The sequence below is a fragment of the Lissotriton vulgaris genome, chromosome 4_1 (genome assembly GCF_964263255.1).
Source record: "Lissotriton vulgaris chromosome 4_1, aLisVul1.2, whole genome shotgun sequence".
In the NCBI taxonomy this organism is placed as follows: Eukaryota; Metazoa; Chordata; class Amphibia; order Caudata; family Salamandridae; genus Lissotriton; species Lissotriton vulgaris.
In genome coordinates this window covers 698,303,198-698,321,088 of record NC_141691.1, presented here as the reverse complement: position 1 = coordinate 698,321,088, position 17,891 = coordinate 698,303,198, and the positions used below count along the sequence as shown (strand labels likewise).

Below are 17,891 nucleotides of genomic sequence, written 5' to 3'. Positions count from 1 at the left end.
CTCTTAAATGGACTACGGTCCATGATGAACAGTCGATAGGGTCTGAAGCGTCGACTGGGCCTTCCGCGTCGAGAGCACGCGGGAGTATGGAATCCGAGCTGGAAGAACTAAGACCGAACGCAAGACTATACCGACGAAGAAACTAAAGACCTTTTGGTCTTAAGAAAGTTTTTTATCGATTCCGACTAGAGGGAACCCAAATCCATCCCATCCGAACCCAATGGCGGAAAAAAACAATCTGAGGATGGAGTTGATGCCCATGCGCACTGTAGTCCAGGGGAGGAGCCACCTATCTCGTGATACTTCGAAGACTCTTCCAGGACAACAATGTGCAATCATCCGGACCCAACACTAGGCGGCGATCTATGCACAGATATGAATTCAGCAGCCCACATGCCTCGAACTGTGTGGATATCGTGTGATCAAGACACAGGTTTGTGTCGAAACGTGTAGCGGTTCCAAGAAATACATTTTGCAGCAACTAGTAACCTCTGAGTGCGCGTCTGCTTGGAAGCAACTGTTCGGATGATCCGGAAGGTAGGTAGGTAGGTAGGTAGATAGATAGATAGATAGATAGATAGATAGATAGATAGATAGATAGATAGATAGATAGATAGATAGATAGATAGACAGACAGACAGACAGATATCAGCTCCAGTGCAACCTCCGATACGGTAGAACGGCGAAGCAGGAAGACAGACCACAGGATCAGGTGAGTAGATAGATAGATCGATAGATACAGATATCAGCTCCAGTGCAACCTCCGATCCGGTAGAACGGCGAAGCAGGAAGACAGACCACAGGATCAGGTGAGTGAAGGTTTTTATTTTTGAAAGTGCAGCACTCGGAAGCCCTTGTTCACAAGCGGAGAACACTGACCAAACGCCATATTGACGTATTTAAAGAGGTATCAACCCTTTCACCATTTTTTGTGTTCCGATCACATGATCATTAAACACAGAAAAAATACTCTTATCCCGACACATAGATTGACATGTTACTGCAATCTGATATATATACAATTGTGGCAGTATAATTAAATATTTTAAAAGCATAAATGCAAATTTGAAAAAAACTACTAGAATAACTGTATAAATACAATAAATAGTTCCAATAAATCAAAAGGCATAAATCCTAAAATTCATTATATATAAAAATATAAAAATATCTTTATATAAGAATCAATCATTTGATGTCAAGACTTATCTGGGATAGTAAAACTTAATAAAAACTGGTGATGGGTATAAGATACGCAATTTCTTAATACAAATAGCAGCAAAAAATGGTCAGTGTGCAAAACTGTGCCAGAAAGTGCAAAATGAAGAAAATTGTTGTGCAAACAATGCTACAAAAAGCTGACTGTGTGATGACACTTGCGTATGTTCAAATATAACATTATTATCAGATTTGAAACCCGAACCCATGTTCACAATCCTTTAAATAACACTATGTCATCATCACCGTTAAAAAATGTGCAAAAAACATTAATATTTACATAAGAAATGGAGGCGAATAAGTGCTAGTAAAGAAAACATAAGAGATAATTAATTCTCTGTGTTTGCAGACAAAATATTCTATTCATATTCACTTTTTTTTGCAAAACACAATATATATATATATATATATATATATATAAGAAAACATTAGGATACATTTCTGAATTTGAAGAGCATATTTTTTTCTAACATTAAATAAAAAACGAGGTCTTACTTACTGGATTTGAACCCGGTATGAAGTGCCCATTTAGTCTATGTAGACAACGTTCAGCACTGGCTTGATCTACAAAGTTGACAAAACAATATCCCGGAGTCCCACTAAAAGGATTCATGGAAACAACTGTCAGTCATTGCTGTTGTGACATAAATCATTATTACTAACAAGTGAGAAAAAAAAAAAACATCAGAAAAGTCCAAAGTAAATGTTACCTTTGAGGAAAAATTAAGGCCAGGAAATACCTTTTTACCTCTAAAAAAGATAAAGTTCACTTAGTTATTTGTTTATGTTTAACACAAACACATGGTGCATGCACAAGCCAACCATTCTACATCCGTGATTAGCATGGAATTTGGTAGACTGCCATTTGCTATAGCCTACTTTTTTGACCTGCATATAATTACTTGGTTTCTCACTACCGGAGGCAAGTGTTGGGATTGGCATTTTAATAATCAACTGGGCCAGAGGCTGAGTAGGTTTACCATGACTGTGTACGTAAATTGTTATGTACCGAGGCAGCATATACAAATTAAAAGACCTCTTTGTAAGTATAACTATGCTGGTGGGGGTTCTGTAAAAGTCTGAATTAGAGGGCAGTGCGCAACCAACAGAAGCACTTTCTTGAAATGTTGATAGATGTGTGAGTAGAAACACAAAATAGGGGATCTTCCACCCAATTTTACCTTTAAAAACAAATGGTGGTTTGCTGTCCACCAATAGAGGGGCCCGATCGCAAAGTGTTTCTTTTGGGACGGACATCCAATTTGGATTGGAGTCCTTGGGCTCTAACACACATAGCTGATGAATGACTGAGGCAGGAGCAGATAATTTCCACTGAACAACTGTCTTTGAGACAAAGAGCATAAGGTCCCATGATCCTGACAGACACCCAGTTTGATACAGAGACTTAACAGAGACTTAAAACCCAGGCATTGGCACATTTCAGAAGCTATCTTTATAACAGGCTGATAATACAAAGTAAGCGGTTTCCCTTAATAGGTGACAAGTGTGCTTAGTAGATTTTCCATCTGTCAAACATTCTTTATTACCACCTATCTTGGATGAAAGGTTGATTCCCTTGAGACTATGGATACATACTGTTCTAGATTAGTGACTCCATGTTTGTACTTCAACCTCAAATATTGGCTACTGCAAAGGAGAGAGAGTATGTAGCTCCATCTCTGTAGGAGTTTCTACATACAGCATATCTTTGGAGGCTCATGTGGATTATAGATGTGAACAAGGTCATGGAAATCATAACCAATGCCCACCCATTTGGAATAGTCAGGGGTCTGCAAATTGTGCCCTCCCTGAAATCCAGGACATCCTGGGGAACAGGATCGATCAGACATTGCATGGTTAAACACCATGACTTATCTCTGGGCCCAATTCTTCACTTCCACCACACTCCATGGTCTCTCTAGCTCTCCTATTCAGTGACTTCTCTTTTCGCACCTTCAATGCTCTATATTTGAAAAAAATGTCAATGTATTTTCACAAGGCAGTTCGATGACTGAACGCAACAAACTACCCTGACGATGCCAGGAGGATAGACCCTTTGGACACGGAGGTCTATTAGACTAACCATCTTAACATGTGATTTGATTTGATTGTGATACATTACTTCTGCTTTTTCACCATTCCTATCAGTTGGGAGACACTTATTTGCTGACTCACCTACAGTCACATCACCCGTCTGCAAAGGCTATGATCTGAGGCACCCAGTCTCATGACAAATGGATTGCCAGATATCGGGAACTTGGATGCTAGACCCAACAAATTCAAAGCTGTGTTAAAGAAATGTTTGTGCACATTAGTGGTAAATTATTGTATTCTGAAGTCTGACAGAGTTCTTCTGAGCACTCTAGGGCCTTGCAATTTAATTAAACACTTTACATGAAAAGAAGCATCTATGGATGTGTTTGAGCAGGAAGCTTAAGGGCCTTAAGTGAAGCCTTTAGAACCGGTCAATAGGAGAATAGGTACATGACCTTTAGGTCAAAACAGGCTCAATTAAGCTGGCCTATAGTATAAACTAGACAGGCAATTGCCCTGTGGAGCTCGTGAGGTTCGGTTCATCCAGGCTGCACATGTATATCAGTGTGCCCAATGAAGAGTTGTACTGAATATTCCATTGATTTTTTGTGAACTGCATCCTATATCTTTCCACTAAACTGCAAGTAATTCTGGTACCCCTAGCAATCTAGCATTGAGAGTTTTGATAAATCTCCACTTGTAGATTTTCCCATACTCACAACTGGATTGATATGCATCTCGATTCTTTAATCTCAGCCGCTTTTGTCTTCGACTTTGAGGTAGAAGAAAATTATTGCCAGAACAATTACTATAGGGGTGGTCTCAAAGAGACTGCGAAGGCCCCAAAGCACCATACCCAAAGAAGACGCGTGAAGACGGGTTTTTGTAAGATAATCCCTAAGGTTTTTCCTCTACTCTTGTCTGTTTCAAGTACCACTAGTCAAAGCATTTGCACATTAGGGATCTTGTAACAATCTATTTTCAAGGAAAATATTGTCTTGTCAGACAAAAATAATTCAACTAGTGTAGGCTGACACTTGAATGCCAAGACCCGCCTCTCAAGTCAATATTATAACCCTCCTATCTTGAGCAATCTGCTAAAGAGACTTGAGCCTTTTCCAGATACATTTGTATTTTCAGGTGTTTTGTCTCAAATAAAATAAAAATCTCCAGTTTCCCATATCTGATTTTTCTTGTTTCAGTTATCTTTTGCTTATTCGTTTTTTAATTATTTTTTTTAAATTGATTTAGGAATTTTGTTGTGTTTTTTGTAACTATAAAATGTCTGGTAATGCTAGAATTTAACACACATCTCCGGGGAATTGCCTGCAGCTTATGCAATTGCTTCCAGGGGATGAGCAGAGATTCTCTTACAACTGTGTTGTTGTCTAATCTCCTACAAAATTCACAACCCAATTTCAACTCCTATTCAAGTAGCCCAGAATGGTCTTTGAATCATTACATGAGACCACCCTGGTTAATTTGTAGGATTAGTTGACCAGACAATCGTGGATCTGTAATGTAAGAACTTCAGAAGGTGTACTTGTTATTAACCAATGGTTTTGAGTGGGTTTGCTTCTTCAGGCAAGGGTGTGCAAGCTTACGCACGTGTGGAGTCATATTCATGAAAATTGGTTCCATCCAGCTACAGAAGCCCTCACAAGTATCTCTTAGTGACACATTTGCTCCAAGACCCTTTTCTTCCTAAACTTCTTTTTTAACACCCAAACTTGCAGTCTTATTATTGTGAAGTATTCAAAGTCATCCTTAAGTGGGGTGTGGTTTACTTAAAAATAAAGCAATGGTGAGGTGCACAGTATGGTGAGGGTGGCTCATGAAAGAATAAAACAGCTACTTCACAAAACAAATGGACAGCTTTCAAAATCCATGAATGCAAATTAACAGCCTAATCAAATTTTGGCTCAGTCGCATTTACACTTCAAATAACAGCCATCAAACAAGACGTTGATACAATTCAGTTAACTAGTGGGTTTCAACCACTCTTCACGCAACCTTTCCTCCTCACGAACACAGACAGAGCCAATCTGTCACCACTTACCTTACATGTCGTTCGCTAACTACTTTAACATTCACCACAGACTCTCCCATTGCAGTAAAGGCTTGTTTGATAAAGTCTTCTGTCATGTATGGCTCAAGCTGAAAGAAAAACATGAAAACCTTCAACAAGGATATAAACGATGGAAAAATATATTTTACTAATGCAAAAGATCGTCTGCTATAAGTTGCAATAGAAAACATGCATTGTGCTTGAAATGAACACTAGACTAATTTGTTTAGGTATTTGGTTTCACACCAGCATGTTGCCTTATAGCCTCCTTGCAGATCATGTTTTAAAAAAGCCTCTGGACAAAAGCAGCATGCCTTGGGCCTATGGGCTTAGAACTAGGGCTGAGCGTAATTCAAATTAGGGATTATTTACCACGCCTTCATGGGTAGTGCAAAATGTGCTATGCCAAAGTCACTGGTGATGTTTTGTACTTTAAATAAATAAACAAACACATAATTTCCTTCACATGACTCAAGTGTTCAGAATTGCGAGCTGCCCTGGAAGTCCCAGTGATGTCTCACTGGAAGTTTCAAGCCCAGTCAAGCCTCCAGGAGACCAGATACATTCTCACGAAGGCCCTCCTCGGTTACTTGGTGTGTATAGATTGCAAGGATGGGTAGTGCTCTGGCGGGCCAAGGGTGGGGAAAGCAGGGACCTAGTTTCAGTGTATCATATCGCAAAGTGCCCTGAATGAGGACCCGTGGGCCTGGGGAGGGCTCCCCTGCTTGCTCGTCTGAAGGAGCTGTAACCGAGGCCGGACTCAGATCCCCAGTGGGCCCTAGGTTGGTAGCCCCAGTCTCAGACTCCATTACACAGCCTGCGAGGTCTCAGTGACCAGAATAAAAATCTTCGACCGGGCCCCAAGTCAAAGCCCCAGTAGGCCCTAGGTTGGAAACCCCCAGCTTTGACTCTGTCCCTTGGCCAGCCATGTTTCAAAGTGCCTGGGACATGCAGGCCAGGAAGGCATCCCTGCTTGCCCAGGACAAGAAAATGTGACTGCGCCCTGGGTCACAACTCTGGTAGTAGAAGTCCTGTCCCTGGGTTCCGTTCAATGGCCCGCTGCGTCACTTGGCAGGCTTTGAAAAATCATATTTTTTTTTACTAGACCTGCAAGTCTAGTGACTTCAATAATCTACTCGCCCTAAGTTATGTACTTGACCCATAATCTAGTCTCAAATTGAGTGATCATAGCAAATGTTTTATTTTACAGAACCACCTTTCTTCATTATTACATATGAGAACCGAATCAAATAAGCAAGTTCAGCATTTTTGCTCCATGTATAATACGAATTTTGCCCACATATAGGGGATACAAATAACTCCTCACCTGCCTCTTAGTTCACTAATAGCATTGCCATCAGGCTGGGGGTAGAAATGCTTCTGAGTTCATGTTCAAGCACAAACTTTTAATAAATGTATTACTAAAGCATGATTTGGTAGAGCAATGAAATTTACAAAATCATATTTTACATTGAAATGGCAAACTTTCCAACTAACGTGCAGGTGTACTGAAAAAACTATTTCGCGTATAAAACAATCTGTGGAAACTGGGGTTCACCCCAAAAAATTATCATTTGCGCATCAAGTAAATTTGTTTTTTCATCACACAGAATTAAAAAAAAAAGTGCTTTCATAACTACTAAAATATATTTTGAAGTGCTGGAACAGTTAATTTACAAACTATTTAAAAGGTGTGTGTTAGAAAAAAATGGACATCCTACAGTCTTTGCTTTCACACTCTTTGTACAGCACACGTGTCAGACAGTTCACTTTACAGCTCTTAGGCGGATCTTGGGACTGAGCTTGTAGTCCGCCGCGAGGCAAGCTACTACCCGTCCCAGCCCTTGTCTCTGGGCACTCCATTAATGCTCTTGATTTTGTATTCTGGTGATCCAAAGAGTTTACTGTGAAAAAATGAGAGTGTTCAAAGCAAGCCAGTTGCCTGAATATGTTAACTAGGAATAATGTAAGATAACTCTGGTTCTATTTTGTTGGTTTTTCGGCGCTATGACTAAAAAGGGCAGCCTTCTTATTCTGCAGCTAAAAGTAAAATTCTTGGACCAGCGCAAGATGAACTAAAGCAAAACCGTTTGCCAAGAATGTTTTCATTATGTTATGTTATTTGAGCTTATAAAGTGCATTACTACCCTGAGGCATCTAAGCGCTGTAGCAGAATTAATGCAAGTATCAGGAGAGGGCAAAATTATGCACTACATCCGAATAACCAGGTTTTTACCGCTTGCCTAAAAGCAAGGAGACTGGGTGCTGTTTTTATACCAAGAGGAAGTACGTTACATGTTCCAGAGGCTTCAGGAACAATGCTTTTGCCTCCCCATCATGCAAGTTTGAATTTAGACACTATTAACCCCTTCAGAGCTGCGCAAATTTTCGTGCTGTGCTGAAGGTTCTTTAGGGCGGGCAGGGCCGTGACGGAGCGGTTCGGTCATGCGCACAGCCCAACCGACGCTCATGACGGAACAGTTCCGTCATGAGCGCCGAAGGGGTTCATAATTGTGCCTTTACTGACCAAAGATTTCTGGTAGAGAAATATTGTTTAAAATTCTGCTTCAGAAAATCGGGCACAATACCATGGATTGCCTTATATGCTAGTCATGAAGCCTTAAAAGTAATTCTTTGTTTTATGGGGAGCCAATGTAAATTCTTTAGCTCATGCGATACTGAGCAAAGTTTGGTAATTTTCAGCAAAGTTCTGGCTGCAGTGTTTTGTAGCACCTGAAGTTTATTGATATTGTACTTAGGGGTAGGCAACAGCAAGCTGTTGCAGTAATCTATCTTGGACAAGATTAGAGCGGTAACTAATAACTTTTGCAGATTATCAGGTAGGAACAGCATGACTTTTTTACGAACGTGTGTTAAACTTAGAAGAGGTGAGTTTATTCACATGATCCAAACATTAATTTTAGCGTCAATAATGACTCCCAGGTATCGGGCCCTTTTTTAGGTCGAGCTGGAGAAAGCATGCGAAGCATGCTGGAGTCCAGCTCGACAACTATAGCCGCCCGTCTCCTGGGAATCTGAGACAGGGGCCGAGCACGAGCGTCGACTTCACCTCGTGGGCGCGCATGCCCAGCCCGGCGCCGTGCACATCCCCTGCCTCAGATTCCCAGCAAGTCAGCACACAGACACAGCACAAATACACGCAGGCAGGCACACACACAGGCACAACACATGCAGGCACATACGAGCGCACCCCCCCGCTCACGCGCGCACACACACAGCCATGCACCCCCCACCCCACGGGCTCACGCGCGCGCACACACACACACACAGACACACACAGACACACACACATATCTCACTGGGCTCTTTTGTCGCGTTGCCTCGCTGCGCTGGTGTTTTCTTCACTGCATCACCATACGCTGGGCTTCCCTCACGCTTGTTTCTTCTTCTGGTCTACTACGGCGCTGACGTCAGTACGCTCAGGGCTCGTGCTCGGGCGGGGCCTAGGTGTTTCCTGGGGCTGACGTTGAGGTGGAAGCAGACTTGGGAGGTTGAGCTCCGGGCAGAGTTCAGCCGATAGAGCGGCTCCGAGTACGGGGGAGGCCCGGCCATGGTGCAGAACGCGAGCACCGCCCGTGGACCTCCACAGAGCCCTGGTTTGTCTTGATGTCACTCTGCTTTTTCCCAATGCTGTCCCTTTACGCTCCCCTCTGTGCCAAATGGTGTCTTTCTTCCAGTGCCAAAGTCTCTTTTATCTTAATGTCCGTGTTGGTTTTTCTTTTCCTCCTCTTTTCATCTACCTCTCTCAATATCCTTCTGTTTTGTTTCTTCCTCGCTGCGCCTCGATGGCCTCCCCGTCTCTTTCTTCAGTGTTCTGAATGTTTCTCAGTGACCCTCGTGTGTCTCCTCGCGTGCACTGTGTGCGCCACGTAATGGGGCCGGGGCTCCCTGTCCTCGCCATCTCTCCGGATCATCCCGTCTCTTTCTCTGCCGTCGTTTTCACAGGTACCCTGACTCGCTGCGTGTCTCTTCAACTCTATGTCGCTCCATCCGTTTTTGCATGTTTCACGGTGTCGCCGTGTGCGTCTCGGGATTATTAACCAATGTCTCCTTCGCCAACAGTGTCCCACTAAGTAGCACTGTGACCCGCCCTGTGTCCCTGTCACCGTGGCCCGCTCCTCTGTTTTGGTTTACCACCTTCTCTCTATCTGACCCTGCTTCCCTGTTACTCTCAGCCTCTTTCCTGTCATTTGTCACGTTCCATGCCTCTTGACCTCATGCAGTCCTCTGCTCACGTCTTACTCCCTCTCGCAAAAACGCACGCGCGCGCGAGCACGCTCAGATCTTTCTCACGCTGTCCCTTTCGCTCTCCATCACTTGTGTGTCTCTCATTCCTTCATCCCAGGCCTCCCCTGCCCCCACTCCTACCCACGCCTCGGCTTCACAGGCTTTCGGGCCCCTTCTCACTCTGCAAACCCTCTAATCGATTTTGTCACTTAGGGTCGCTGAGTAACAACTTTTCGTTCGCCCCCACCCTACCTGTCTCGACCCGTCCCATATCTTTTAGTGCGTGCGTTTAAAAAAAAAATATTTATTGGGGAGGGGAGTGCGTGTCGAAGGCTTCCTCCACAGTAACAAATACCTCCACTTCTGTTTCACCCATGCTAGCCCCACATGGCGACCTTGTGTGCCCCGCAGCGCTGTGCCCCACCTCACCATTCTCGGAGCCGGTGGAGGTCTCGCAGTCAGAGATGACCTGCTGGGGCTTCCGCTGCTTCCTCCGGGACATCTCCCTCTCCTGGGTGCCCGCTCTCATCGCACCCAGGGTGCCCCCCGGATGCAGTGGGTGCTGCCTGAGGCGTCGGGTCGCGTTCACTGCGCTCCGCACTCTCTACTGCGAGAAGCGCTGGAAGAGGATCCTGTCCCCTCCCAGCAGCCTCCTCCAGGCCCTATTGTGCACCCGAAGGGGGCAGCTAATCCCCCAGCCCATCCCCCAGCCCACCCTCCGGGGCCCTCGCTGGCAGGAGGAGGGGGGCGTTAACCCTTCCCCTCCTGACCTCCCCCAGGCCAGGCAGCCGGCTGGTGAGCCCCAGTTGGAATAGGTGAGATTTCTGATACAGCGACCGCGGTTCTCTGGATGGCCTCTAGGCTCTAGGGGGGACGTAGGTGCTTCTGAAATGTGCAGGAATGACAATACTAGAGACTCAACCCCCTCAAAGCATAATCATCATAATAGCATCAAATAAAATGGTTATGTATCACTTGTCAAAAGTCTGCACCGTGCCGCTGTGACTCAATGTCTTCATTTTATCGCCCTAGATTTGAAGATTCTCAGTCGCTAACGCGACTTCTGTTTTGCACAAGTTTGCAGCGGGTGCACCAACCTACTCAACTCCCTTACCATTTTACAGTAGGAAAAATAGTATGGATTGTCTTTGCCAGTAACTAATATTATGACTGATAATCAGACGAGGATATATACAAGCAAGAATTGACAACCGCTATTGTTTCCACTTCTCATAGTGGAAACCATGAGTTCATTGTTTATTTGCAAGAGTAACAGTGCCAAGATGGCGCCATGTTTGTTTAGAGAGCACTAATCCGCTGGTACTGCTACCCATCCATGCCACTCTCTAATGTAAGCACACACACCCTCACCCTCATCACCCTCACCCCGTCTCCCTCACCCTCCCACCCCCTCACCCTCACACACCCTTACAACCCCTCACAACCCTCTCACCCTTACTAACCCTCACCCCCTCACACACCCTCACCCTCACACACATCACTCAGGAACACCACCACATCACTCAGGAACACCACCACATCACTCAGGAACACCACCACATCACTCAGGGGCACTACTCAGGGGCACCACCACATCACTCAGGGACACCACCACATCACTCAGGGACACCACCACATCACTCAGGGACACCACCACATCACTCAGGAACACCACCACGTCACTCAGGAACATCACCACATCACTCAGGGGCACTACTCAGGGGCACCACCACATCACTCAGGGACACCACCACATCACTCATGGACACCACCACATCACTCAGGAACACCACCACATCACTCAGGAACACCACCACATCACTCAGGAACACCACCACATCACTCAGGGACACCACCACATCACTCAGGGACACCACCACATCACTCAGGTACACCACCACATCACTCAGGTACACCACCACATCACTCGGGGACACCACCACATCACTCTGGGACACCACCACATCACTCGGGAACACCACCACATCACTCGGGAACACCACCACATCACTCAGTGGCACCACCACATCACTCAGTGGCACCACCACATCACTCAGGGGCACAACTCAGGGGCACCTCCACATCACTCGGGGACACCACCACATCACTCGGCGACACCACCACATCGCTCTGGGACACCACCACATCGCTCTGGGACACCACCACATCACTCTGGGACTCCACCACATCACTTTAATACACCACCACATCACTCGGCCCAACCACATCATCACTCAGCACCACAACACCACTGTCCTTGCTTGTGGAGTGGTGTGGCTCACTGGTTAGAGGCAGCAGACCCGGAAGCAGAGAACGGCCTGGGACCAGGGTTCAATCCCCGACGCGGCAGGGTTGTGGACCAGATTCAGCGGACTTAATAATTCTCGCCTCGGTGCCTACTCTAACCAGGGATCACACTCGGCAACTCTGGGCATTAGCTTGCCTCATCTCTACAACGGCCCCCCACATTCGCCGGGGATGCCTGGTTTCACCTTGGAGATACCCAGTAGGGACCATCTCACAGGGATAGCCAGGACGGGTTCCCCAGCGGTCTACAGCGCCACGACGCCTCAGGGCAGCAGTGCGCTTTACAAGACATATTACATTACATTACATTACATTGCTACCAACAAGCAGTGCCATAGCTAATAGGACTCGCATTAGGAAAGTGTAAGCTATTGGCTTTGTGAATAACAATGCTATTAATTTATATATTTTCAAAGCCAACACAGATTTAAAAAAATTTCATTTACAATGCCAATAGCTCACACTTTCCTAATGCGAGACCTATTGCATTGCAAATGCTTGTTTCGACTGGAAGGTGAATGGGACCAATTTTGCTGGCCAGACTGACAGACCCCAAAATTATTCTTGTGTTCAAATAATAGGACTTCAGTCTTCTCTGCAATTAATTTAAGACAGTTCTTGTCCATCCAGCCATGGAAAGCCATCATGCAATCATGGAATCAACCTCCTATGTCAGTGTCCTTTTTAGGTCTCGTAGAGAGACCTAATGCCGTCCATCCACAAAGCTGACTTTTTACGATCCGGATTTTCAACAGTTCACGAGAAACGAATCACGTGACAAGCTCCTCGTGCACGAGCCTTCCCCCTGCCAGCAGCCTTTCTCCCTTCACAGCCATCTGTTCCTCTCTCCCCGCCCCCCGCCGTCACTTATTCACGGCCGCAGGCCGTCCTGATTGCTTTTTTTTTCAGCCTGGCTACTTCTAAGGGTTCGAGTTCGACTGCCCCGCCCCCTGCAATGCCGATAATATGACTCTGAATAAAGCATGCAGTCACAGCCTTGCAGATTCTAAGTCCTGGAAATAACCTTTGTCATATTAATATGTAAAAGTGTCATTGTTATCTACTACAGACAAAGTAATTCGTCTACTGGGACACCAACCAGGGGGTAATTATGTCCGGCAACATACACAGACTTTTCTGTGCAACAAGGGCGTTGGCTTCACTTCAAAGGGGCCGCCAATGCTTGTTTCAATAGCGGCGGCCTCACAGCACTCGCGGGACTTTGCCCATTTACATTTCTCTCCCACTGATTGCTGTCCTCTCTTGCTGCAACCTTTTCACTCCCACGGTGCATCCGTCTGAGCTTCGATTTTAAGCCTGACAAGTGATACCCTCTGCTTTCTGAAAGTTATATTTTGTTGATCCTTTAAGCACCGGCGTGAATTGTGTATAAAATGTGCTGCACCCTCCCCCCCTCACGCCCCCACCCTCCCCCCTCTCCCCCCTCCCTTCCCCCCCCAACACCCCGCCGTGGGTTCGCAGCCGAGGTCTGACTTCTCTCTGGGTTGGATGCTTGGCCTCTGAAATAATGTCCCTCGTTTCTTGTCTGCCCACAGTGATGATGTCACAGTCTAACGTCTCTGGTCGGAGTGATGTCCCAATCCCTCCTCTCCGATCATAATGATGTCATAGCCTCTCCTCTCTGATCAGAGTGACGTCACACTCTGCTTTCTGTGATCAGAATGGCGTTGCAGCTTCCACTCTGTTCATCCATAGTGATGTCACGATGTCCCTTCTTTGGTCAGAGTGCTGTCACAATCTCCCCTCTCTGATCGGGGTGGTGTTGCAAGCTTTCCGGAGTGATGTTGCAGCCTTCCCTTTGTTCATAAATAGTGGTGTCCCTATCTTTTCTTTGTTCAGTGGTGTAACTATCTCCCCTCGCGCATCAATGATGTCACAATCTCTCCTCTCGCCTCAATGATGTCACAATTTCTCCTCTCGCCTCAATGATATCACAGTCTTCTCTCTCGCATCAGTGATGTCACAAATGTCACAATCTCCCTTTCTCCGTGATCTGTGTGATTTCATTCTCTTCTCTCGCTGCCCACAGTGATGTCACAGCATTCCATGTTTATTAACTTTCTGCAGTCCCTAATTAAGCCCTGCCATTGCTGCTTTGTCGCTTGTGTTGGTTCCCTTCCTCCGCCACCCTGGCCTCCCAGCTGTTTATAATTGCTTTCCCTCCCCCTACCACACTACTCCGCCCATTGTCCTGCTTTAATTTTCCCAACAGCTCTCCCTCGTGTTGGTTGTTTACTTTTTTCGCTAGGACAGTAGAAAATAAGTGCCTGTTCTGCCTCACACATAAAGGGAGTTTATACATTAAAAATCAGCATTCTTCTCTTTCTGTTTTCCTTCTTTTTTATGCCCAATTAAAACAATAAGTGACAATCACAATCAGAGCCCAGCTTAAGAAAGCAGATGTCAATAATGCAGTGTTGCTGCCCATAACCAGCCCCCACTTTAACACATCCCTGCTAGGCTCCCGGTGTCTTCAGAGAGCCACTTTGTCTGCCATTTGCTGTTTGTGTTTGTTTGTATATATTTTTTGGGTGGAGAATTATAAAGCGTAAACTGGACCCGAAGTGATCAGAGCGCTTTACATAAACCGCATTACAGATGGACACATTACATTTTCAGGCATGTGGAGATTAAATGATTTGCACCAATCACAGGATGCCTGAGCCGATACTCGAACCTGGTTCTCCATCTTGAAGGTAGCTGCTCTGGCCATTATCCAACGCCTCACCGCTGCTCAGTGGACTGTTTACTTCCTGCACTGGCTTCATGAAAGGCTTACAGCTGCAGTTTCAATTACCTTGCTCTTTACTTCTGTGTTTATTAAGCTTCTGCCACCACAATCTCCTCGTGCTGACCCCTCAGCCAACACAGTTGTTTTTTGCGCTTTTGACGCCACTTATTATCCCTGTGCCACCCCCACCAAGCCACCCCCTCATACCGCTCACCACACTGCTTATTTAAAATTATATTTCTTTGTAGTGTTATATAGCACCAACTTTACCCGAAGGGATCAGAGCGCTTTATATGATCACCAGTTACATTACAGATGGACACATTCCTTTTTCAGGTACAGGGAGATTAGGTGATTTGCACACAATCACAGGATGCTTGAGCCAACGCCGAGATTCGAACATGGTTCCCCAGCTTCACAGTCAGCTGCTTTGGCTGTTATGCCACATCCGGCCGCTGCTCCCTCCTCTCCTGTTCCTCCCTCTTTCCTCCTCCTCATGTGGTCACTTAATCTAGGCACACCTCCCTCATCATTTGCCAATGCTTGTTGTTATTTGGCAAACGGTGGACACACACAATATTTCTCAAAAGTGATAATATAGTATTCAATGCAGCTATGAGCCTTAAAGCAACAGCCTAAGAAAGTATAAGCACAACAATGTTTTTACAGTCTGAAATAACAAATGCTTTTTTATTCCAATGACACATTTCAGGAAATGCAGGTTTTTGATCATCCCAAGAGTAAGAGGATGTACTGCGGCAGGCGCAAGCGGCTGTCTAAGCATGCACTCGTGCACCAGGGCAGGGGTATGCCACATTTGTTGGCACTTCGTCCGGAGCACATTGTTGCTAACGCCCCCCCTACCACAACACTGCTTTTTTATAATTTTTTGTGTGCAAAATTAGAACCCACACACACACTGCACCCTCACACACACTGCACCCACACACACCACACCCACACACCCCACCCCCACACACTCTGCACCCTCACACACTCTGCACCCTCACACACTCTGCACCCTCACACACTCTGCACCCTCACACACTCTGCACCCTCACACACTCTGCACCCTCACACACTCTGCACCCTCACACACTCTACAATGTAGCATACACTCCAAATACCACTCAGTGCCACATAATTACACTCCACATAATTACACTGCACTCAATGCAACATACACTCCAAATACCACTCAATGCCACATAATTACAGAGCACTCAATGCAACAAACACTCCAAATACCACTCAGTGCCACATAATTGCACGCCACATAATTACACAGTACTCAATGCAACATACACTCCAAATACCACTCAGTGCCACATAATTACACGCCACATAATTACACTCTACTGAATGCAACACACACTCCACACAATACCACTCAGTGCCACATAATTACACTCCACACAATTACACTCCACTGAATACAACATACACTCCTCATAATACCACTCAGTGCCACATAATTACACGCAACATAATTACACTCTACTCAATGCAACATAAATACACTCCACATAATACCACAGTGCCACATAATTATATGCTACATAATTACACTGCACCCAATGCAACATACACTCCAAATAATACCACTTATTACCATATAATTATATGCTACATATTTACTCTGCACTCAATGCAACATACACTCCAAATACCACTCAGTGCCACATAATTACACACCACAAAATTACACTCTACTGAATACAACATACACTCCCCATATTCCCACTCAGTGCTACATAATTACATGCCACATACTTACTCTATACTCATTGCAACATAAAGACAACCACAATCTCCTCGTGCTGACCCCTCAGCCAACACAGTTGTTTTTTGCGCCTTTGACGCCACTTATTATCCCTGTGCCACCCCCACCAAGCAACCCCTCATACCGCTCACCACACTGCTTATTTAAAATTATATTTCTTTGCAGTGTTATATAGCACCAACTTGACCCAAAGGGATCAGAGCGCTTTATATGATCACCAGTTACATTACAGATGGACACATTCCTTTTTCAGGTACAGGGAGATTAGGTGATTTGCACACAATCACAGGATGCTTGAGCCAACGCCGAGATTCGAACATGGTTCCCCAGCTTCACGGTCAGCTGCTTTGGCTGTTATGCCACATCTGGCCGCTGCTCCCTCCTCTCCTGTTCCTCCCTCTTTCCTCCTCCTCATGTGGTCACTCAATCTAGGCACACCTCCCTCATCATTTGCCAATGCTTGTTGTTATTTGGCAAACGGTGGACACACACAATATTTCTAAAAAGTGATAATATAGTATTCAATGCAGCTATGAGCCTTAAAGCAACAGCCTAAGAAAGTATAAGTACAACAATGTTTTTACAGTCTGAAATAACGAATGCTTTTTTATTCCACTGGCACATTTCAGGAAATGCAGGTTTTTGATCATCCCAAGAGTAAGAGGATGTACTGCGGCAGGCGCAAGCGGCTGTCTAAGCATGCACTCGTGCACCAGGGCAGGTGTATGCCACATTTGTTGGTACTTCGTCCGGAGCACATTGTTGCTAACGCCCCCCCACCACAACACTGCTTTTTTATATATTTTTTTGTGCAAAATTAGAACCCACACACACTCTGCACCCTCACACACACTGCACCCTCACACAATGCACCCTCACACACTGCACCCACACACACCGCACCCCCACACCACACCCCCACACACTCTGCACCCTCACACACTCTACAATGTAACATACACTCCAAATACCACTCAGTGCCACATAATTACACTCCACATAATTACACTGCACTCAATGCAACATACACTCCAAATACCACTCAATGCCACATAATTACACAGCACTCAATGCAACAAACACTCCAAATACCACTCAGTGCCACATAATTACACACCACATAATTACACAGCACTCAATGCAACATACACTCCAAATATCACTCAGTGCCACATAATTACACACCACATAATTACACTCTACTGAATGCAACACACACTCAACACTCAGTGCCACATAATTATATGTTACATCATTACCCTGCACTCAATGCAACATACATTCCAAACAATACCACTCAGTGCCACATAATTACACTCCACACAATTACACTCCAATGAATACAACATACACTCCTCATAATACCACTCAGTGCCACATAATTACACGCAACATAATTACACTCTACTCAATGCAACATAAATACACTCCACATAATACCACAGTGCCACATAATTATATGCTACATAATTACACTGCACTCA

General features: G+C 45.2%; 1 protein-coding gene across 1 annotated transcript in view; it reads right to left on the bottom strand.

Moving 5' to 3' along the window:
• C4_1H6orf52 (chromosome 4_1 C6orf52 homolog) overlaps positions 1-17,891 on the bottom strand; it is a 328,083-nt gene that overhangs the window by 232,430 nt on the left and 77,762 nt on the right. The window contains exons 2-3 of the mRNA XM_086964993.1: positions 5,309-5,406; positions 1,715-1,814 (exon numbers count right to left, since the gene is read on the bottom strand). Coding sequence (XP_086821119.1) covers positions 1,715-1,814; positions 5,309-5,406 — 198 coding nt within the window. The remainder of the gene's footprint in view (positions 1-1,714; positions 1,815-5,308; positions 5,407-17,891) is intronic.